This window comes from Falco punctatus (assembly GCF_963210335.1).
Source record: "Falco punctatus genome assembly, chromosome: 5".
Classification (NCBI taxonomy): domain Eukaryota; kingdom Metazoa; phylum Chordata; class Aves; order Falconiformes; family Falconidae; genus Falco; species Falco punctatus.
Genome location: NC_137584.1, coordinates 16355907 through 16379545, shown reverse-complemented (window position 1 = coordinate 16379545; position 23639 = coordinate 16355907). Strand labels below are relative to the sequence as shown.

The 23639-nt window shown below is 38.8% G+C and overlaps 1 protein-coding gene across 5 annotated transcripts in view; it reads right to left on the bottom strand.

Moving 5' to 3' along the window:
- The window catches only part of EYS (eyes shut homolog), a 1034174-nt gene that overhangs the window by 150555 nt on the left and 859980 nt on the right, over window positions 1-23639 (bottom strand). For all 5 annotated transcript variants that reach the window (XM_080388797.1, XM_080388796.1, XM_080388798.1 and 2 more), the window contains one exon: window positions 20172-20325. In XM_080388797.1, the coding sequence (XP_080244923.1) occupies window positions 20172-20325 (154 nt within the window). The remainder of the gene's footprint in view (window positions 1-20171; window positions 20326-23639) is intronic.

The following is a 23639-nucleotide window of genomic DNA, read 5'->3' as shown; positions in this document are numbered from 1 at the left end:
CTTGCCTTCAGTCAAGATTAAGTGCTTTACTTAATGATGAATCTGGAAAACTTCCTCTGTCATGCATCTGCCTCTTATTTGTGAGACAGAGGAAGAGAGTGGGCAGGAAGATCATAGAATCAAAGAATCATTTAGGCTGGAAAAGACCTTTAAGATCATCAAGTCCAACTGTTAACCCAGGACTGCCAAGTCCATCACTAAACCATATCACTAAGCACGACATCTACGTGCTTTCTAAATAATTCCGGGGATGGTAATTCTACCATGTCCCTGGGCAGCCTGTTCCAAGGCTTCACCACATTTTCAGTGAGGAATTTTCCCCCAATATCCAATCTAACCCCCCCCCCGCCACAACTTGAGGCTGTTTCCTGTTTTCCTGTTGCTTGTCATCTGAGAGAAGAGACGGAGCCCCACCTGCCTACAACCTCCTTTCAAGTAGCAGTAGAGAGCAATATGGTCCCCCAGAGACTCCTTTTTTCCAGGCTACACAACCCCAGTTCCCTCAGCTGCTCCTCATAAGCCTTGTGCTCCAGACCCTTCACCAGCTTCGTTGCCCTTCTCTGGACATGCTCCAGCACCTCTACATCCCTCTTCAAGTGAGGGGCCAAAAACTGAACAAAGTATTTGAGGTGCAGCCTCACCAGTGCCGAGTACAGGGGGACAATCACTTCCCTTGTCCTGCTGGCCACACTATTTTGGATACCAGCCAGGATGCTGTTTGGCCTTCTTGGCCACCTGGGCACACTGCTGGCTCATCTTCAGCTGGCTATCGACCAGCACCCCCAGGTTCTTTTTCCAGGCAGCTTCCCAGACATTCTTCCCCAGTCCTGTAGCACTGCATGGGATTGTTGTGACCCAGGTGCAGGACCCAGCACTTCTTGTTGAGTCTCCTACCGTTGGCCTCAGCCCATCAGTCCAGCCTGTCCAGATGCCTCTGCAGAGCCTTCCTGCCCTCAAGGAGATCAACACTCTCCTCCAATTTAGTGTCATCTGCAAACTTAACTGAGGGTGCACTCAATCTCCTCATCCAGATTGTGGTGATAGGGTGAGCAGGATTAGATCAGATAATTCTACCACTGCTTTTAGTAAACAGCTACTGGATTGATTTTCACATTAAAAAAATAATAACAAAAATAGGCTGCTGTCTGGTCAGTAAGGAAAATAAACCCAAACACCTGTGCCTGGCATATGAGCAGCTTGGTGCATGCTGATGATTATTCAACTGTAATGTGTGCTGCATATAACTAGATAAGAAGAATTAGTTGTGTAGTGAATCTATTATGGAAAACCTACTGCATGATTAATTAGCTTTATTTTCCTTTCAATTCCTTTTATCACCCTTTTCTTATTCAGGAAGTATTGGGGAAGCAAAGGAAGTTCTGTGTCTTCTATGTCACTGCTGAATGTTGATTTAATGGTTTGGTTAGGCAGCGAAGAAGCAGCCCTTCTTTGGCTTGAATCAGAAACCAACTCTATGCTGATGTAAATAGACATCATTATTTAGACATGTTATTTTCAAAGGGAAAGCTGCAAAGGAGAGAGTAAGAAGCTTATTAAGCAATGTTTTTAATACTCATCTTAAATCAAATCAACATTTTGGAATCTACTTGTCCTTCATCCATGATAATGATTCAAAGCACATGAATTTTATAGAAGTTCTTTGGAGCCCATAGAAAACTATTCTCAATTATCTGGGATAAAAATGAGCAGGGATACTCTCAATTGCTGGCATCTAAAAGATCTGAAATGATTGAATATGTGCTTTGGAGGAATACAATCTCTGAATTTTCATCTACCTTTTGTTTGAAGTTATGCAACTAGATTTGAAAAGTATAGAATGTATACTTGGACTTTTCCCAGTTGTTGGGCAATTTAATTTATTTCATCATCTGATGATGCAGCAGCATTATGCCATGAAAGTCACAGGTGGCAAAATGTTAGCTCTTGTTTAGTTCAAGAACTTGTGTAAGGTGAGATGAGTTATACTAGCTTCTTGCAGCTCAGCTCGAATTTAAACTGAACAATCCTGTGCTGCTTCATTTCCTACTTAATGTAGCTGTAAATGTTGTGGCCCTTTGGTCTTCTGTATTCAGTATGCAACCTTTGGTGTACTTAACAGTCTTCCTACTCATAACTGAGAAAAGTGACATCTTATCCTTTCTCTGTCTTCTTAAAGCAGATTTTGAGTAGTCAAAATAAAATAAAATAAAATAAAATAAATATCATAGAGTTCAAAGGAGAGCAAAAATATGAGTTCTGTATTTAATCACTGATTTAGTACTACATGAACAAGAAGATAAAAGCTACCAAAATAATCCCACATCCTTGCTGCAAACCTGTCAGAAAACATGATCAGCTCTAATTAAAATTATTTGGACACATAACTTTACATCACAAAGCAGTGGTATGAAATGAACTAATTTGGACAGTGTTTAACCCACTGTCTTTGGATAAGGTTTATCTTCTACACGTTAACTCGTCAAAATAAGAACAAACAGAATCTGTTTTAAAGAACAAGAGAGGGCTTTCCAAGATTGAGGCCTCATTTTGGGTCTGACTGCCATACTTGCTTGAGTGGTAAAATATCTCGTTTAATCTACTGTTAATAAGGAGCAATTGTAGTCAATCTGAGACTGTGCTGATGCCAAAAAGAATGGTGCTCAATAGCACCTTGATGCAGCTGTTCAGGGAGTGTGATCCAACTAAAACCCAAATTAACAAATCACCCCAAAGATGATCAGCAGAATTTCTGCAGCACTTCACAGTTAATCAGACTAAGTTAATCAGCCTTCTCTTCAATTGCCTGCCCAGTAAGACTGGCACTACCTTCCTGAGAAGAGGACTTTAGTAAGAGATACGTAATTCCAAAATCTGATCAGTGTAAAACTCACAAGAAAATAAAATGTTGCAGGCATTATATTGGCTCAAAATACTTTCTGCTGAAATGTAGCATATGCAATAATATAGAGCCATTTGCCATTCAGTATGAATGAATGTTGTATGTCTTGGAATGTGTGAACACTTGAACGCCATAGGATTACTTTTTAGCATTCTGAGACTTTTTGTAATTTTAATTAGACAAAGCAAATGGTGATGCTTACCACTTTTCTCTATTACTAAATAGAAAACTTCCATATTATTAAATGTGCTCTGTGTTTTGGGAAAATAATAATAATAACAAACCAACCTAAAAGTAAACAACACTTTCTGGGTTAAATTTGAGGCCTAAAGAGATTAAAAGGAAACAGATGAAATATAGGCTTTAGAAAGCATTCCTAGCCCTCGGAGCAGGAACTGGATATTTAGCAAGGCCAGCAATATCACATAATTGGCTGGGAGAACCTCAGTGCACCACCACACTGAGCTCTAAAATTGAAAAACATGTATATCCATTTAGCACAGGCTACTTCTGAGATTATTGTCTGCATCAAGTAGCCAGCAAACTGTACTCACGTCTCATTGTGAGCCTGTTCTATCTTACATATCTTCACCTTGTGTTTTCAGTAAACCCGCTTGTATTAATGTTGTTCTACATGGGAACTGAAGAAATTTACCACATTTACAAAGTGGTATGACAGGAGAGCTAGATTCACTACCTATATGAAATACAGTTAGGAATCTAGGGTAAGAAAGACTCTACAGAAAGATTATAGGGGTAAGGATTTGGTCTAAATAAATTCACTAGAACAAAGCAATATGTACTTCTGTTAAAAGTGAAGAAAGAACTCACAGTCTTAATAATAAACATCTTCCTTTTTCACTGGTTCTGAAAGAGTGTTTTTAATTTACCTCTGTGAAGGAAAGAAATGGTCAGATCATGCCTTGTCTTATGTCAGCCACTGACTGCTGTTTAGTTTTTGTATTTTTCACATTTGCCATTGAGCAAAACTTACACCTTCCACCAGAAGGCAGGCATGTATAATCCTGTTACTTTCCAGATGGGTGAACAAAAGAGGTTGCAGAAGATTGTTTCTGATAGTGCTGGGAACAAAACCCAGGGGCCAAACCACCTATCAGATTTACATAAAATTTATTCAAATACAAGAGAAAAAGTATTTTCTGAAGGTGTTTTGAACAGCTGCTGAGTAATTTAGTAGCAACACAGCATGCTACAGCATAGCTCCCACATTCACATCTTTCACTACTGGTCCCCTAGGTGCTGGCAGCTCTGACAAGGCAATGTGAACTGTAGGGGGGACAGAAAGTTTTCTGTGACAACGTATAGATCCTTAGTTCCTGCTGTTCTCACTAAAACCCACCAGTTCAGTAGGAAGTCATATCTACTATAAATGCAAAAAGCTGACCAGCACTGCAAACTGTATAGAAGCTGTGGAAGAAAAACCACAGGGACACATATCCCAAGGCACAGATGGGAATTGTTGCTACATAAGCAGTGTTTCCCCAAATCGGGAAATATACAGCAAATATGATATTGCAGTTGAGCAAAGCCTCCAGAAAATGCAGTTCATAGCCTGGAGAAGAATTTTAATGTACTCCAAACTTCTACATTACATGTCTGTTTAATTTGTCATTTCATACAAAAGCACAGGGGTTCCACAGAGTCAGAGAAGCTATTTGCAAACTATGTTACAACAGTTACTGTATCCTTAAATGCTCTGTAATGCAACAGATGTTTTTCATGCCTCCGGAAAGACAATAGCACCAGTAGTGCTAGACATTAATTACTTTTCTATGTTCACTATCTGCTAACACTTATAATGTGACAAGAATTCTACAACATATTCACTTTTACCTTCTGTTGAATGACAGAAGAATAAAACCTTATCCAACACAAAGCAGCAGTAGCTATGATTTGCCCTACAGAGGTCATAAATTTATTTACCAAGTTTTTCCCATACAACAACATATGCAAGGAATGTAGAAAAATCATTTTCTGTATCTCTTCACAATTCCTTCTGTGGTGGGTTGACCTTGGGCAGATTTCAGATGCCCACCCAGCTGCTCTTTCACTCTCCCTCCTCAACATGACAGTGGGGTGGGGAGTAAGATCTCAGAGCTCTTGGGCTGAGATAAAGACAGGGAGATCACTTACCAATTACCATCAAAGGCAAAACAGATTGGTGTGGGAAAATTATTTTATCGCCTATTTAACAGATTTAGGTGGTAAGTAACAAAGACAAAAATTACAACACCTTCTCCCTAATCCTCTTTCTTCTAGGCTCAACTCTGCTCCATTCCCAACCCCTGTATCTACCCACCCCAAGCAGCAGGAGGATGGGCAATGGGGGGTTGTGGTGAGCCCATAACAACTCCTCTCCGCTGCTCCTTCCCTCTCTCCCTTTCCCCTGCTTCAGTGTAGGCTTCCCACAGACCACAGTTCCTTCATGAAATACCACCTGTTGCAGCCCACAGGCTGCAGTGTGGATACCTGCTCTGGCATGGTCTCTCACAGCCCGCCGGGGGTATCTCTGCTCCGGTGCCTGGAGCCCCTCCTCGCTCCTTCCCTGACCCTGGCGCTCACAGGACTGATTGTTTCTCCCCCCCCCCCCCCCCCGACTCACTCCTCACTTTGCCTGTTGGTCGTTTTGCCCTTTTTTACAGACATTTCCCTGAGCCCCCACCACCAGGGCCACGGGCCCAAGCCTACCCTGCAGGGCCAGCTGGAGCCGGCTGGAACCGGCTGTGCCCGGCCCAGGGCAGCCCCGGCCGCCCCTCACAGGGCCCTGCAGCCCCCGGGGCACCTGCACCCTGTGCACCTTCTTTCTATGAACTCTGCATGCATTTTGCTAAAAGATTAAGCTATTGATATACAGACTAAATTTATTAGATGAAAACCTAAGTATCTTATTGTACAACCTTGTCAGTACCAGTATGGTATGAAAGCAATGCTTTTGAAAACTAGCCCCAGGTGTTTTAAAATCTCTTTATTGGTTTTGAACGGCACGATGTAATAATAGCACAAATCTGCACACCTAACCTGTTTCTGGTGAAGGTCTCTGCCCTCTAGTTTCTGCTACATTTACCCACAGCTTAGACTTCCACCCATAATCAGCCTCCAGTGAAGTACAGTTTTATTTAATTCTGTATTTCCAGCCATGTCAAGGACAAGATCAAGCAATGGCCACAAACTGACAAAGCATCTTTGGATGGAGGTGATAACAAGATGTAACAGCAGCGTTAAGTCCATAAAAAATAGATCAACAAAGCTAAAGAGAGTGGGACAAAAGGCAAGTGGCACACGGCAGTGAGCAAGCAGAGAAGAAAGCTTCATGGACAGTTTATGGTCTAACAAATAAGCCAGGTCAATGTGTGCTTCAAAGAACCAATAAAGGATAATAACGACAGACAAGGTGGTGGAGAGATGAATAAAGAAGTTTCTCCCACCTGAACTAACTACATTCCAGAATAGAAATTCATCGCATAATTTATGTACTTCAGTCAAAGGGAGAGAAATACCTTCCTTCTTGATTTGTGCTCCTTAAATGAGTTTCTTTCAGACTTCCAGAAAGATGCAGCTTATATGTCTATCTCTCTAACCTGACTACTAAAGAGGACTATTTAACAAATACATGGGTAAATTTTACTCAATGCTCTCTTTAATCAAGTGAATCAATTTGCAGCACCAAATTTTCTTACTTCCAGTATGTAAAACTAGACCAAAAATGGCTAGTCTTGAAAGAACCAGCTGTCTTGATATCCTGGGTTTTTTTCCTTCTCTGCATATATGCAAACTATATATTAAATATCTGCCTGAAATTTATATAGGAAACAAGAAGTTAGAAAAATAAAGTATAGCAATTAAAAAAAAAAAAAATACAGAATAGCCATTGCTGTTTCTTCCTTCTTTCCCTCATCCCCCATGATAAAAAGTTTTTCAATGAACTCTATGAAACAGAGATCCCAAGTTATTATACATGTGGTCCTGTGATGATTTTGGGTTACAGGGTTGGACCGAGTATAGTACAAAATACTTAACTTGGTCTCAGTCATTTAATCTTTTGAACATCCTTCTGAGATAGGCAAGTACTACTTCCACTTTAGAGGTGTGCAAACTAAGTAACAGGCTAATATTAACCAAACTCTTTAAAACCACATAGGAAGTTTGCTGCTGATCTAGGAGCTGATCACCTAGACCAAAAAGAACTGCTCCCTTCTCAGCAGAATGGAGAAAATCCAGCTAACCCTGCAGCAGTCAGGACCGCGTGGCTTCACTGCTTGCTTCCTTGTTTGGGGTGACCTGCCCTCTGATTCTTCTGCAATTACTGGTGCCCATGAGGTGTATCAGAGAGCGAAACTGGCTTGTCACGAGATACATTTTCTTCCCCTTCCCTTCACCATTCCTTTTTTTGGATGCTCATGCAAAGGCTAGCTGCCTACTGTTTATTAATTTGTACCGATTTTCAGTATCTACAGAGTAAACAGCACTTCCTATTGTTTTCAGTTAAAGCAAACCTGTAGAGAATTGCAAACTGTTACAAGCAGACTGAACCAGTTTTATTTCTATACTGATTTCCCACTTAGGCAACAAAAGGCTTGAGGAAGAGAATTTTAAAAATTGCTTTGCTTTCACAGATTTTTTCGTTTGTTTGTTTAGCTCTTCACAACTCACAAATAAAATAGCGTTACTATCATCTCACTTAGAAAGAAGACAACATAGCACCTTCATAAAATATTTGGCAATATACTCTATTGCTGTAGTTGCATGCACTGTGCCAAACTAACAGTCACCAGTTGTCTCAAAAGTCCTTTGTGTGAAGCACTGGGTGACCAGATAACGAGCCAATGAATTTTACAGAATTCTGTATACTTTTGAAATAAATAAATACTGAAACTGTCAAAATATTGAACAACATTGAAAAAATATTTGTAATATACTAATTATCTTGAATTTTTGCAGTTCATTATTCCCTCTGTAATTCAGTGACTACTTTTTCTTTCAAGTCAGATATGTGCATTGTTTCATGTAGAATACCTGGTGTCTCTTCAGTAGTACTGAAATCACTTTGTACTATCACGTATATGAAAGAACTGTTCTCCCTTCCAAGCAGATCAGAAGGGGTTTGCATCCTGCTTCTTCCCTGGAACAGAGGGAACAGCCAAGTATTCTGAAACCTTTACTATCTGTTTCACGCAGTCTTACTCATCCACAAGAAGACAAAAAAGCGAATCATATGAGGTCATGGAGCTATCTAGAGAAACTGCAGTGAGTAAGCAATCACATTAACAGTACTTGGAATACAATGCTTTATGCAGCACACAGTAAAAAAGGACTATGGCACACTTGAAAGGATCAGTATGCACCATTAAAGCAGAGTCTCCTTTAATACATGAAGGGAGAGCTTTAAAGAGCTTAGCAACATTTTGGAAATTTAGGTTAAATGCAGTTTAGAATTTCCATGATAAAAGAAACACTTACAAATGCTTTAGCTGTAACATAGTTGAAAGGCAAATCATAACATTTTCAAAGCAGATGTATCCAGAAAATGGGAATTGGGTTATACAGACTATTAGAACTTTAATCTTGCTATTTTCTTTGCAGAAACACAGAGGTGCTTTGAAACTTGGAATTTTAAAGTTATAGCACAAAGCCAAATCTAAAAATAAAAGGTAATGAAATGTGCATTCATTACCATTTCTAATATATACCTTAATTCTGGTGGATTCACAGCTTATTGTCTTTAGAAGACCCAGTAAACTGTGACATAAAGCTTCAGTAGAATCACGTAACTGCTATTAGCAACATCAGTCACTAAGAAAGTAATAAATAATTATTATGCTTTTCAATGGTGCATTGAAACTGTTTCTTTAATGTGATTATTAATCCTAGAGTTTTCTTCGGAAGATGAGATAGTCTGGTTATTCTTGATTCTGAAAATTACAGTAGCTATTATTTATGCCACTTTTGATAAGAGGGACTGCTAAACTGGAAGGTGTTAGAATGTTCTAAATTATACAATAGTTTACTCATGCTTTGTGAAGGTTATAGCATGAAAAACAACAATCTGTTCACATATCTACTTACCAACATATTTGTAATATGCATAGCAATGAAATACTAAACATACCTTATAGATTACCATGGTAATTAAACATCTCATCCTGTTAAACATGTGAATATTCATATAACAAAGTTTGTAAGTATCCTTCATTAGTCTTGTTCATTTTACCATTTCAATTCTACTAGGAATAACACAAAGAAAACATGTGTTGAACTACATGGTATTTCTTTAAAATCAATAATTGACAGCAATGAATTTCAGGGTATGAGGGATATTACTGAAATGTTTGACTTATCTGAGGAAAAAAGAACATAATAAAAATATTGGTCAAAACTGAGAATATCAACCTTCATTATTATTTTCAAGGATGCTCTTCTATTTTAGAGATGGAGAATGGTGGAAACGTAATAAAATTATTGTCCAGGAATGTAGCTTAACCACAGGAAAGATTGAAAAAAAACTTCCATTCTACCACTAGGCTATACAGGTACTCTCATTGGGACAGGCAGTATATAAAATACAAAGCTTGACTCGACTCATGTCAAAATGACCACTGACAAGACAGAAACGGCTTCAGAAGCACTTCTTTTTTTTGCTCACCATCACCAAATGTTTCTTTGTGTGTCTTGTACATTAGTAAATAGTTAAAGCTTCAATTCTTTGTGGTGAATGAATAATTGTTTTATGTAGTTATGAGACAGTTATGCCTGCAGGCAAACAAAATAACATTGCAAAATGAGAAACAAAAATATATCTCTATTTTCAATATGAATGTTGTTTAGGAAGTGGAACAATTTTATTGAAGTCAAAGTTCATCAGCTGTCACAGGCTTCAAGAAAGGAGTTCACAACAGTCTTTATTCACATTAAAATATGTATATATGTACACTAAAAATAAATCTATTCGTAGGGTACTACACTTGTGCAAGCAAATCCACAGATTGGTAGAATTTATTTCTTGTGCTGATCGTCAAATGATATGTTGTTACACTAAAAGTCTCTAAACGAGACAGGATTTACCAGTCTTCTCTTCTTTTAGGATAAGTTCGTTCTTCCTACAACAGTAAATGCAATCCAAAATAAACTACTGCAAAAGTTACTGTGATTTTTGTGCATTACCCGATTTTGCTTTATTATGTCAACTTGAACATGCTTATGTTTATAAATACCCTCTAGCAGCATTGGTAATACAAATGAAGCATGTTACATTCTTAAAAAAGATAATAATATAGATTTATAGATTCTATGATTCTTAAAACAAAACACAATATAGGTAAAAATAAAAACTATCCTTGTTGCTTATAGGGAATACAGTCACCTGTAGTATCTCCTATTCTATCAAGTAAAAGTTTAAATTCTGGTGGATGATACATTGAGGAATAGATGCTAAATTATGCCCTCTTTTTTTCAGGACACTGAAGGGCATCAAGAATTTACTACATCAATTTCAAGCTCAAGTTCAGAGCACCGTTTTGAGTTAAAAGTCAGCATTAGCCCCCAGACAGAATTTGATTTAACAGAATGACAGATTTGATAAAATTTGATTACAGAAAATTACCAACAAAATCTAATTTTTCGAATTCTGTGTTCAACAGGAGATTAGAAGGTGCACTATACAAACAGGACTTAAGAAAAAGAAATTTAAAATTCAAATAACTTGGTCCCTGTTTACACTATTATTTTTTATGGTACTAAAGAAATTTATAAAATGTATTCCTTTTATAATTAAGGCTCACAACATCAGAACCTTGAACTCTCAAATAGATTTGAAGTTGCAGCAATTGCAACAGAAACAAGAGGTTATTAATGGGGAAAAATATTGTGAGAAAGAAATTTTCTTTTGCAAGCCCATTCTTTTATCTTTTGAGAATGTTCACCATTTAACACTGACCTCTATTTCAATGGATGTAGGTAATCTAAAGAAAGCTGCCAACTTTTACCTGAATGGCAAAAAGCCTAGTGAACAATAATAGCCTGAGTACTGTATGAATTTTCAATTTTTGCCATACATCCACACAGTTATATAGACCAAGTCCTTTAGACTAGATACCTAAATTGAAAGCAGGTAAGTTTAGATGGAGTGAATATGACTCGTTAGAATATTTCTTAAAAAACATAAATAATCAACAGCCTCATATTTTTTCAATACCTTTATCTTTGAAAAATGGTAAATACACTTTGCTTTCTTACGTTGCCCCTGTGGTTTCAGGTAGGTCATAGTATTCAATCTGTGACTCAAAGTCCAGTTCAGTATGATGGAGGGTGCCGATCACCACAACTGTGAGGTCTGGATGCCTGCCACGTCAGGAAGGGCAGCTGACAGCACTGTACTATGCTAATGATTATTACTGAACTGTTGCTACAGTTCACATCTCAAAATTTATATTGATATGAATTTATCTGAAGAAGACTGAAGGAAATTCACACCTAGCAACAGAAGTGATTAAACCTTCTTTAATGCATTGTTTTCCACCAGTACCTTGCAGGTACTCAGATGACAACTAAAGCAGCTCCCTAACTTGCAAATAAGAAAACACAGCACATGTCACTTCTATAGTGACATCGCTCTTTTATCTGCGATACTATGAATGGGAAGATGAAAATATTGTGGCTTCATACACTAGGAACTGGTCTGTGCTGAGCTAGTTTGGAATAAACCATCCAAAATCAGTTAATCAGTTTCATATGAGAATAAATCTACCCAGCTAGAAATTATAAAAATCAAAATAAAATCATAATTGCACTCTTAAAAATCACATTGTTCAAGGGAAAAGAAGAAAAAAATCATGGCCAAAGCACATGAAATTTCTGCCCTCCCCTTAGCACAGCTGCCATAAAAAGCTCAGTGAGTTACCTATGTTGAGGTTATTGGCATTAAAAAAAAAAAAGGTGAAAGAAGAGAGTTCTTAAGTCAGTACGTACTGCACCGAACTAGTAAGACAGTAGCCTGCAAGCATTTACCATAGAAATACTACTAGTGGATGAGAGAAAGGCTCTGGATATTCTTTACCTGGACTTTAGTACAGCCTTTGACACTGTTTCCCACAGCATTCTCCCAGAGAAACTGTCTGCTCATGGCTTGGACAAGTGTCCTCTTCACTGGGTAAAAAATTGGCTGGATGGCCAGCCTAAAGATTGTGTGAATGGAGTTGAACCCAGTTGGCATCTGGTCACAAGTGGTATTCCCTAGGCGCAGTACCGAGGCCAGTTCTGGTTAATATCTTTATCAGCCTTCTGGATGAGGGGATTGAATGCACCCTCAGTAAGTCTGCAGATGCCCCCAAGTTGGGAGTGTTGATTTGCTTGAGGACAGGAAGGCTCTGCAGAAGGATCTGAAGAGGCTGGACTGATGGGCCAAGGCCAGCTGTGTGAAATTCAACAAGATGTGCGGGGTCCTGCACCTGGATCACAACAACCCCATGCAACACTACAGGCTTGGGGAAGAGTGACTGACTTACTGGCTCAAGTGGCCGTAATGCCTTTGTGCTGCTCTTCAGGTGTTCTCCTGCTGACCCGTGTTCCCTCTCCACGCTCTTGGCATCTATTGTTGGCACTTGCATCAAACTGGTAGGTGCTGGTTGTTATATGGGGAGTAGATCATGCTGCCTTACTCAGCTCCAAAATCTCGTGATGTGATGGGTCCTTCCTCTTTGCAAGGGCACCCACCTCAGGCTGTGGGGGAAGTCTCTTCCTTCTGCTGGTCTTTGCCACCGCAAGCTTCCATTCTTCTGCATTATTGCCCCCTCTCCCTTCTGCATATGCTGGTGGGGAAGTTTTTGGCTGTTTAACCGTGGACTGTGGGTTCACTGCAAACTGCACTTGGAACCAGCTAACTTCTTCTCAGCCTCCTTGATGTTACACAGCCTTCCCACCACCTCCTGCAGCTCAGCCACCTGCTGCAGGAGGTCCTTTACATGGGCGCAGCTTTTGCAGGCAGGTCTGCTGCCTGTCCCTGCCCCAGAAGAAAGGTCTGGGTGCTTCCTGCAGTCTGAAGTCTGCACTGCAGCCTCTTCCTTCAGCAGCTCCATCTGGGTGGAGTCATTGGCCACCCCTGGGGTAGATGGTGCAGACTACCCAGCAGGAGCTGCAGCCTTTGCTCTCACACAAGTGTCCATGATTCTGTCCTGAGGGTCAGGTAGGATGAGTGCCCCTGACCTGTGCAGATAGATCATCACTGACTAGTACCCAGTTGCTGGGTTATGACTCTGGACTTAAGTCTTTCCATTTGGCCAGTGGAATGTCTCTTCTTCAAAGAGGTGCCCTCCCTGTGGGCCCTCCTGTGCCAACTGCTGCACAAACTGCCGTTCCATGCCCTGGCTGACGCACCATGCCCTGTCAGCCCATCCTGGTTGCAGCACCCCTGGTCACTAGCGCTCCCTAGGGCTGCTGTTTGTGGGAATTGCTGTTTGATCTTGCAGGGGTAGGGCCATGAAAGCTAAGGCTGACCTGTACTTGACTACAGCAAATGACATGCAGGGCAATAAGAAAGGATTCTATAAGAACATCAGTAGCAAAAGGAAGACTTAGGAAGATGTGGGCTCACTGCTGAATGGGGAAGGGATCTGCTGACAAAGAGGCTTGAAAAGGCTGAGATACTTAGGGCTTTCTTTATCTCAGTCTTTACTGGCAAGACTGCCCTTCAGGTCAAAGGAGGTAATTATTTTTCCTTCTCTTCTGCACCAGAAAGACCACATCTGCAGTGCTGTATCTAGTTAGTTCTGGGGTCCTTGGTACAACAAAGATATGAATGTACAGGAGTGAGTTCAGCAAAAGGCCACAAAGATGAGCAGGGGACTGGAGCCTCTTTCAGATATTCAAAACCTGACTGCACATGGTCCTACCTGCTCTATGTGACCCTGCTTGATCAGGAGTCACAGCAGTCTTGATAGGATCTCAAGAGGTCCCTTCCAACCTAACAATCATGTGATTTTGTGTTTCTGTGTTCTTGAGATATTCCTGTAGGTCAGTTAATTTAAGACCTAGTCTAAGCCAGAGCATGAAGGGTACAGGAATTCAAACATCTGCTCTTCAAGTCGGTACCTAATGAGCTTCAATAGTCATAGCAGCTGGTTTATCGGCTTTGACAGATGACTGATGAAATACTGAATACTGTTGCCCAATGTAAGCAAAAGAATTGTTTTAGAAAGTTGACATGTGAACATTCTGTTCAAACAAGCAAAAAAATTGAAATTGAAACAAAACCAAAAAGTAATCTTTTCTATACTCTTCTTGAGAATTCATTCTCTTTTCTGAATTATTTCAGCTAGCAGGCCACACAGAAAAAAATAACTGATTGATTCTAATTTTCCATCAAATGGCCAATTTTAATTGCATATACAAGAATTTATATGCATTAGTTTGATGTAATGCATGTATTATGGGACTATTTTTGAGAGTGAGTAACAGATGTAGTGATTTACTTTAGCAGCTGGATTGGTGGAACTTGGATTAAGGTTTTCAGAGAACAAACATTATACAAGCATGCATGGCACATGCCCTCCTACCTTATTGTGGCGAATGCAATGATTATTTTATGAAACAGATATACATCACAAAGCGAACTGAGTGTAAAAAGTACTGGTTTTACAAGGCCTCATAAACTGTCATCACCTGCAGATAATGCCAGTGGAAAATCATCTCTGTGAAAGTAATTTTTAGGTTTTGTCCCACTAAGGCTTATACTGAGTTATCACGATTTGCAATTTCTGTAGAAATTGCAGCAAATATAAATGTCTATAGTTGTGTATACAGTCCTAAAAGCAGCTCCACATTTAAGTCAACTTTTATTACATTACTTAATGTCCTAGAGCATATCCACTTTCATGCAACACAACATCCACATAGGTCTGATTCATGTATGTGCAGACTTAAAATTAAAAATTAAAATATACAGTATGCAAGATATTCCATTTCAAAATCACATTTACATGTTTTTTATATCAATTTATATATACATATGATAGAATAACAATTCTTATATCTCTCCCAGACTGCTTTCACTTTAATCTTCAAAGAATTTTTGAAAAGAGGCATGTGATAAGTTGATGGTGTTATTGCATCAAGTTGTCTCAAATTATCTACCAAAGCACCTTTCTATTTCTCATTCATCACATAATTGATCATGTTGGAACTCAGTATTGCAAGTATGAAGCTTAGAAACATTTGAAGATAGCAGAATGCCCTCCACACATCATGAATATAGGCTACATGATATACCTGTTCACATACAAAGCCACTGACATTTACAGAAATGCTCAGATGTGTTCAGCTCATCAGACAAAAAATTACTGTATTCCTACGTAACTGGTAATGTTGGAAACAATATCAAAACATCAGAAAACTAGTGATTTTTTGTTTTACTGATTTAACGTAATGTTCAGTAATACTTGTGCACTATGCAGAGCACCTATACATATGAATAAAATCATGACTTAAAAGAATGCACAAATATGAAAACATACATATCTCTGGAATGATGAAATAAGTAAATCCCATGACTGAAAATGAGTCAACAGATTGTATGGATGATGATTTACATATTCTTTTTAAAAAAATCAGAATGCACATGCAATAAAAAACTTTGCAAGATCAGTTCAAACAACTGTCGCTTCTGTTGAAAAGGATCAAGTGGAAGTGTAGGTAAAAACAGGGACACTGATAATATAATCATGCAGTTTGACTCAGTGCATTACACCTTGCCAAAGTTTCCATGTGGAGGTACAAAAACATGCTGAGGACTTCCACAGTTCAGGTGGTGCCATCTGTTTTTGAAGCATGAAGACCAAATAATAATAAACTTCAGCAGCTTCTCTACCACTGCATGCTCTAGGCTAGAGCTGGCAAAACAACATTGACTGAATAATTTATTTAACAAATAAACCCTTTTATGGACAGCTAAAGGTGTCCTTCTCAGCCATGAGTAAATGCTTACATCCATACAACTAATTAACGTGTGACAGAAAACTGGAAACAGCTACATTCAGTATGTTCACTTGGAAGATACATGAAATATTAATGCACATAATACAATGATAAAGCTCTGTGGGGATAGGCAGTATGCTCATTAAATTCCAGAACAAAATTCTGACAATTCTGCAGGTAAATAAGATGGAAATGAGTGACACTATCCTATACAGGCAAGATTTTAATGAATGCTTGCCTAGAATCTTCCAAAAAGAAAATCTAGTGTCCTCCATCACTGTCTAGAAGAGATAATCTAATTTTTTTAAGGAAATATAATCTACAAAATTATCATTTGGAGAAGAAAAGAGTAAGATGTCTAAAAAAAATATCAGTATTCCTACTCTAAAAGCTAAAATCCACTCCACTATCAAGAAAAATCATAATCCTGGTGTCTTGATTATCTCAGTCTCTTGCTTGTTAAGGTTGCTTTCCTTCTGAATTGAAGAAACACCACCTGGCCCCAGTCACAGTCACATCACTTTAACCACAAATAACGTACAGCAAATTCTGCATCACGCAAATGCATTTCAGAACCCACACATGGAATTAAATGTGTTTGAATTAATGTGCTTTGAATAACTTTAAAGAACAAATCCATAAAAACAATCTAAACTACATCTCAAGTATGTGCTCAAAGCTTTAACTGAAATGATCAATACAATCTCAGTTGTGAAATCACAAAAAAGCCCAGTCAAATGCACTTTTCAAAACCTGCCATCAAATCGTTCTAAAATAAACAGAAAAGGAAACAATGAATAAAACTACATTGAAACAGGTCTCTAGTCTCTTTAAGCAAGGCAAAAAAAGTAAGCAATCAGAGGTTTATTGTTTTTCTCTATAGAGCTGTCATTTCACAAGGACCATAAAGACAACGAACATTTAAAACTCATTTAATCTTTATCAGGTTTGAAAGAAATGGCCATATCTAAGGAAAGTAATCATATAGTTAAGAGAAAGTAATAGCTGTAATCTATGGGGATATCTTAGCTTCCTGTACATGGTGGATTTAGAAAGAAGTTTGAGAAGATGAAAATCTGCTTCTATAGATGTTATTGGTTACATTAATTACACTGTTTATCCACTGGAGCCATAGTTGCATCCATAACTGGAACATCCATCAAATATGATCTTATAGATTTATTCAAAGTCAAATTTAACAGAAGTATTGTCCCTCAATTGCAGTGTTTTCAAACAGTAACAAAAATTATTATTTATTCCAGTCTGTGTCTCTTTTCCTGCATTACAGGAAAAAAACCACCTCATTAATTTTGCAGGTAAAACATACAGATAGAGTTATCTATCTTCAACAGCCACTAAGAGAACACAAATCAACAGTTTTGTCATGTATTCATATTTTATAGCCTATTATACAAGATCCTGGGGGGCCACAAATGCCTTGTCAAGTTTGCTTTTTTCTTTGGCAGAGGTTAAGGATGATTGCTGAAGGATTACAATTTTATTGCTGCTTGGTGAAGGATATACTGCTCTCTCTACATTTTAGAAGGACTCACAAGAATAATCACTAGTCATTTTGAAGGCCAAGCCCATAAACTCAGATGCATGTAAATCCCCACCAGTCCCAGTCTACAATCACACCTAGCAAGTTATTTAGTATGCCAGTTTTAAAGATAGCAGTATAAATTCCAGTAAACTAAGGTAATATGTTAATTGAATTGACATTACTTTTCAGTGTAACAACATGGAAAATGAAGCCATAAATATACAGGTGTTAATTTTAAGGTAAAAAAGGGGGAAATACAACTATTTGTCAGTGTGAACTTGAACTCTGTAACTAGTATTAATCTTTTCAATGCTATGTAGCTGCATTTGTTAAGATGTTATTAGGCTTTCAAATCTGTACAGCATTTTAATGTCTTAATCTTATGAAGTAGAGACAGTGCTACCACAGCTAATACAGTTCAGACAATTAGCTGAACAATGTCTCACACAAGAGTAGTCTCTGAGATTTAAAATGAGAATTGTTTGTTAGTATTGTGCTCTATATTTCTATCAAGTATCCTCTAAGACAAAAAATGTTCTTTATCTGCTGACTCATATGGAGAGAAAGGGGTAGCATTTTCTTTGTAAATTTTATATACACTTACAATTTGTACAAAAATCCTAAAATAGATTAGTACACTGTCATCTAAGAAGTAATTCAGTTTTAATGTAAGCTATGTGACTTTGCTTCATTAATACTAGACATTAATACTAACATAGAACAAAAGGGAAAAAATCTGTTTAAAATGGAACATAAGACCAATGTACAGACCTGTGGCTGAGAAGAAATGTAAGATGGAAATGACACAGTTTCTTAAATGGTAGACTCTTCGATATATTGAAAAAAAGTTTTATATTTATATTCTACCAAGTTTGTTTCTAAAAAAAATATGGTAAGGCTTATGGGTGAGCATAAAATCTAACCAAAAAAAACCCTAAAGAGTCTCTTCTCCACATATCAGTTTATCTATACCGAGATTGTCAAACCTCCTGACATAGGCAGCATTTTAGAATTTCAAAACATTTACACCATATAGAAAGAGCTCAGAAAACAAATACCAAAATCTTCAGATGATGCTGTTATTTTCCTTTTTTGGTAGTAAGAAGGTAATTTTGAGAACTCTGATGTGCATGTTTCAGGGTAACTTTTGCAGTCTCCTTCATATACCATCCTCTAACAGCAGAAATGGTCCTAGCTACAACTACCTTTAATTTAATAATCTGTGCAGTAAGTTCCCTCACATAACAAATGCTTACAGTTCAGGTGCAGAAATTAGCTCTGATAATTTAACTATGTATTAAATAGTATCTTAATCACAGTAACTTGAAATTCTATATGGGCATCAGAATTATTTCTAAAATACTTTTTTAAAGCAAAATTTAAATACTTTAGCATTATTTTAATGTTACGAATATAACATCCTGGTTTCAGCTGGGATAGAGTTAATTTTCTTCTTAGTACCTAGTGCAGTTCTGCATTTTGACTTGGGTGTGAGAACAATGTTGACAGCACATGTTTTAAAACCAGGCTGGTTTTAGTTGGTGCTGGGTGATGTTTATACTAAGTCAAGGACTTTTCAGTTTCTTGGGCCCTGCCAGCAGGAAAGGGCTGGAGGGGCACGGGAAACTGGGAGGGGACACAGCCAGGACAGGTGACCCAAACAAGTCAAAGAGGTATTCCATACCATATGACATCATGCTGAGTGTATAAAATGGGGGAATAAGAAGGAAGTGGGGGAGGGGATGATATTCAGCATTATGGCGTTTGTCTTTCCAAGTAACCATTACGCGTGCTGGAGCCCTGCTTTCCTGGGGCTGGCTGAACACCTGCCTGCCCATGGGAAGTGGTGAATGAATTCCTTGTTTTGCTTTGCTTGAGTGCGTGGCTTTTGCTTTCCCTAAATAACTGTCTTTATCTCAACCCAGGAGTTTTCTTTTATCTTCTGATCCTCTCTCCCATCCCACTGTGGGGGGAGTGAGTGAGTGGCTGCGTGGCCTTTGTTGCTGGCCGGCACAACATCTATATTATTTCATTCTTACCTGTTTCCTAATTCACACATATGAAATCTGATGAGTGGAAAACAGTTAATCCATTACCAAGACATAATACTAATATCTTTTCCAAAATTATAAGCTAACCATTCTGTGAAGTATTTTTTGCACCAAATGAAAAATGACAGCACTGGTCAGCCACCATTGTATACTGCTGACAGTACAGTTGCATGTGTAGATATGACAGATTATAGAATCATAGAATCACAAAATCATTTAGGTTGGAAAAGACCTTAAAGACCATGGAGTCCAACCTGAATTTTGTTGTTAGCGAGATGTTAGCATGCCCATTTAAAATTTTGCATCTTAAACAATAAATTAGTTCTATATTTAGCACTAGAATTCTGATGACGAATCGATTTATTCATTGTGTAAATTAATAAGCATAAATTATGAGCTATCCATTTGTAACCGTCAACATTATGCTTTAATTTTTTCAGTTCTCAAACCAATTTCATCTGTATCTGTAAGTGTCTGGAGTTTGAATGATTCCTAAATTCTCCAAAGGACTGAAATAATCTCTGTGAAAAAACGTATTTTCAATCAAGGACATTGTATGAAAAAGATTTCCAAATGTGCATACAATTTTGCTTTCCAATACAACTTTTTTTTGTACTGCAAAAAAAAGTGAAGTCACACTTCACAGCTCAATATATACAACTTAAACTCTTAGTGTAACACAGTGGTAAGTTCTTACCTTATTGTGATAGGGATGAGAATACCCTTGCTAATGGTTTGATTGATGGATATAGTCAGAATGTTCTGAGAGTTTCCACAGCTGAATCGAACTGTTGGTCTTCCCTCCACAAGATACAAGTGAAGAAACTGTTCTCCAAAATTCCTTTCACCAGCTTTGAAAACAAAAAAGGATACAATCATGCTTCTGAAAGTGTAGGACCTTGCAAAAATATTCCACACTACTGGAGTGCCATCACCAGTCATAAAGTCTATGCTGAGGATTCTTCTATCCATACACAGGACTCTGCTTGAGTGACTGGAAGAATAAAATTAAATTCTCTATCAACCTCTTATAACAGGTCAAAGTAAAATAACCGAAAGACAAAATTTTACTTTTGTATCACTGCAGTTGCATAAACCTTACAGAGATCTTTACATTGAAGATGAACTTTTCTCTGTAACCAGCAGTATCATTAAGGTGACAAAGGTGATAATAAAAACCCCTAACAACATCACAAAAATACTATAATATCATGATTTGCTATTTAATTCAGCTTTTCAACCATATAATAGAAAAAAAAAAAAAGATAAAATCTCCTCTTTCTTGTAATCTCTGTAAAGGTTATGAACAATTCGTCTTTCCCAAATAATGATACATTTCAGACTTGATGAGAAGTATAGTTGTTATCTACAAAACATCAGACATACTGTGTGACTTGCACAGTTCAGAGAAAATAAAAAGATATTTTAATAAAACCCTTTCTATCTTTGTTCACTTCCACTAAGTAGTATATTGTAAATAAGACAGCAAAATATTTCTATTTAAGTGATGGCTGGCACATGGTTCATCTACAAAAACAAACAAACAAACAAACAAAAAACCCCTGACAACTAAAATTGCAAATGATTTTGGATGGGTATCTTTTTATGAATTTGCCCTTTGAATGTAACGGTATTTACTTCTCATATAAAGTAAGACAGAGTTGCTGTTTAGGGCTTTTATTCACCTTTAAGGCTCACGGTTAAAATGTTAATCTGTTTTTTTGCACTATATTTCACTATATTTAACAAAAGTAAAAAAGACTAAATAGCAAGGTGATGAAATTTAATTCACTGCATACATTTGCTCAGCAGTATTTGAGCACAAGTATTTGAGCATAATATTCTTCTTAACTTCCAGAATCATAATGTTTGGAAACCTGGAATCTTGAGTTTCAGAGTCATATCTGTGTCCAATTCTCCAGCTTGTCTGGAGCACATCTCCTATCCATTGTCTGTAGTTGAGCTGAGAAAAAAACACAAGACACATACACCGTACAAATAAAACTTTCTATGAGGGTATGTAGTAGGAGAGAGAATTTGCTTCCTTAAGGTTACCTAAGCAACAGCCTTGTCAAATGGGATGATAAAAGAGAAGGGGGAAACCAAAACAGGCAGAGGTAGAAATGATAAACAAAGGGAGGTAGTAACAAGAACCAAATCTGGCCGGTTACACTAACTGGTATGGGCATGCAGAGCGTGGGAATGCTTATTTCAGTAAGATTAGCTGATTGAGGACCCTGTCAAAATGGGATAAGGAAAAAGGGAAGGCAATAAGCAGAACACACACATGATAAAGAAACAGTAACAGAAATAATGTCAAGAGACTAATCTTGTCTGTCACGCTAAGGAATGGGCTACCAAGAAACTTCAGGCATCACTTCAAAGAGTGCCAACCTGGAATTGCAACTACAATGGGTGCAAACCTGGGGGTCTGGGATACTGGAGGAGGGTTGTGTTGGTGGAACAATACAAACCAATGAGGCAATGTGTACAAACAGGGAACTGGAGAGGAACAAGGGAGGAACAGACCTGAAGTGGTGTAAAAGAGGAGGGTTGCATGTAAAATGGGGCTGGTCAACATGCTTGTCTGACTGAGCCCTGCGCCTGACCACCACAGTCCATCCTGTCTTCTTATTAAATCCTTTCTTAACCCTCTCTCTGTGTAATCTCAGAATTTATCCCACATGTTAGAACGCTGCAAGGACTAAGTGCCAGCTACTGGGGGGACCAGCATGAATGGGTTTGGTGCCAGCTACTGGAGTCAGACCAAGGGTGTAGGCACCCTGGCCCGTGGTGTCAGCTAATGGAACCACTGGGAGTCTCAGGGCCAAGGACTGGACCATATGGGGGTTCTCAGCCACCAACCACTGGGGTACTACTGTTCTGTGTCCCAAAAACCAGCTACTAGGAGAGATCAGTATAAATGTGTTTGTGTGTGGTCTGTGTGCAGGGGTCTGCATGAACTAGGTGTCAGCAATTGATGAGAGAGGCGTCAGTGGGACTGGGGCCAGCACCTGGAGTCAGACCAAGGGTGTAGGCACCCCTGGGCTGGGTTGCCAGCAATTGCAGCCATTGAGGGTCTCAGTATCAGCTAGCGGTGTGGGCGAGGGTCTCAGCTGCCAGTCACTGGGAGCCACCAGTGCAAGTGAAGTGAGCAAGAGACTCAGTGCCAGTGGCTGGAGTGGGACCACAGGTCCCAGCCTGTGTGCCTCACGCCACCTTCTGTATGTAGGTGAGTGTATTTGCTAGCAAACTTCAAGATGTACTTACTACCTGCAAGTAGGAGGCCCCAGGTCCAGCTATGGGTATCAGATAGGTAGAGGACTCATGCCAGTATTTGGGGGACCCCCGAGTGTGGAGTGCCTGGTAGAGAGGTGTGTGAGTGCATGATTCTGTCTGTGAACTAGTGAGCATGAGACCCATGTGGTGCGGTAGGAAGGTGTAGGAAAATCATCTGAAGGGGGGAAATCATAGAAAATTGCGACCTAATAGAAGCTGTAGTATTATAACAACCTTTTTAGGGAAAAACACAGTTGCCACTTTTGGACAGTTGGCATGCATGGAATCTGCTCCACCATGGTTCCCTAAGCAACACAACCTGCTATGCTAGAGGAGCAGTGGAGGGTGGAGTGGAGTGGAGATACTGTGGCCAGGCGCTGCTGTACTCCCCGCAGGACTGGGAACTTGATGGTACCATACAGCCAATAAGCTGCACAGCGGTTGTCAAATGGAAAATATGTGAGATGATGTCCATTGCTGGGCCAACAACTGTGATGAAACTATTAGATGAACGTTGCTCATTATAATCTCATTATAATACTAACACACACCTCCATCCCAAAGTTACCCACCTCCAACGCGCAACCACCCCTCACCAAGCATGCACTTTCTATTTCTTATCAACTATGTCTTTAAATGAAAGCGAGAGAATTTTACACCAGTCAATAATGAAAGAATGTATGACTAGAGTCACTCAAGTTCCACCTGAGAGTAAAGAAAAGTATAAAAAATGAATGAATGAGGGGAGAAGCTAGGGAAGACTCCATCGTAACTTCTGGGATCAGTCAACAGGCTGAACCTGTCTTCTCCCCGTAGGGATGCCTATTGGGTAAGAAGTTTGACTTACGCACACTGAATAACTAACTCATTCTAGCTGTCATTAGTA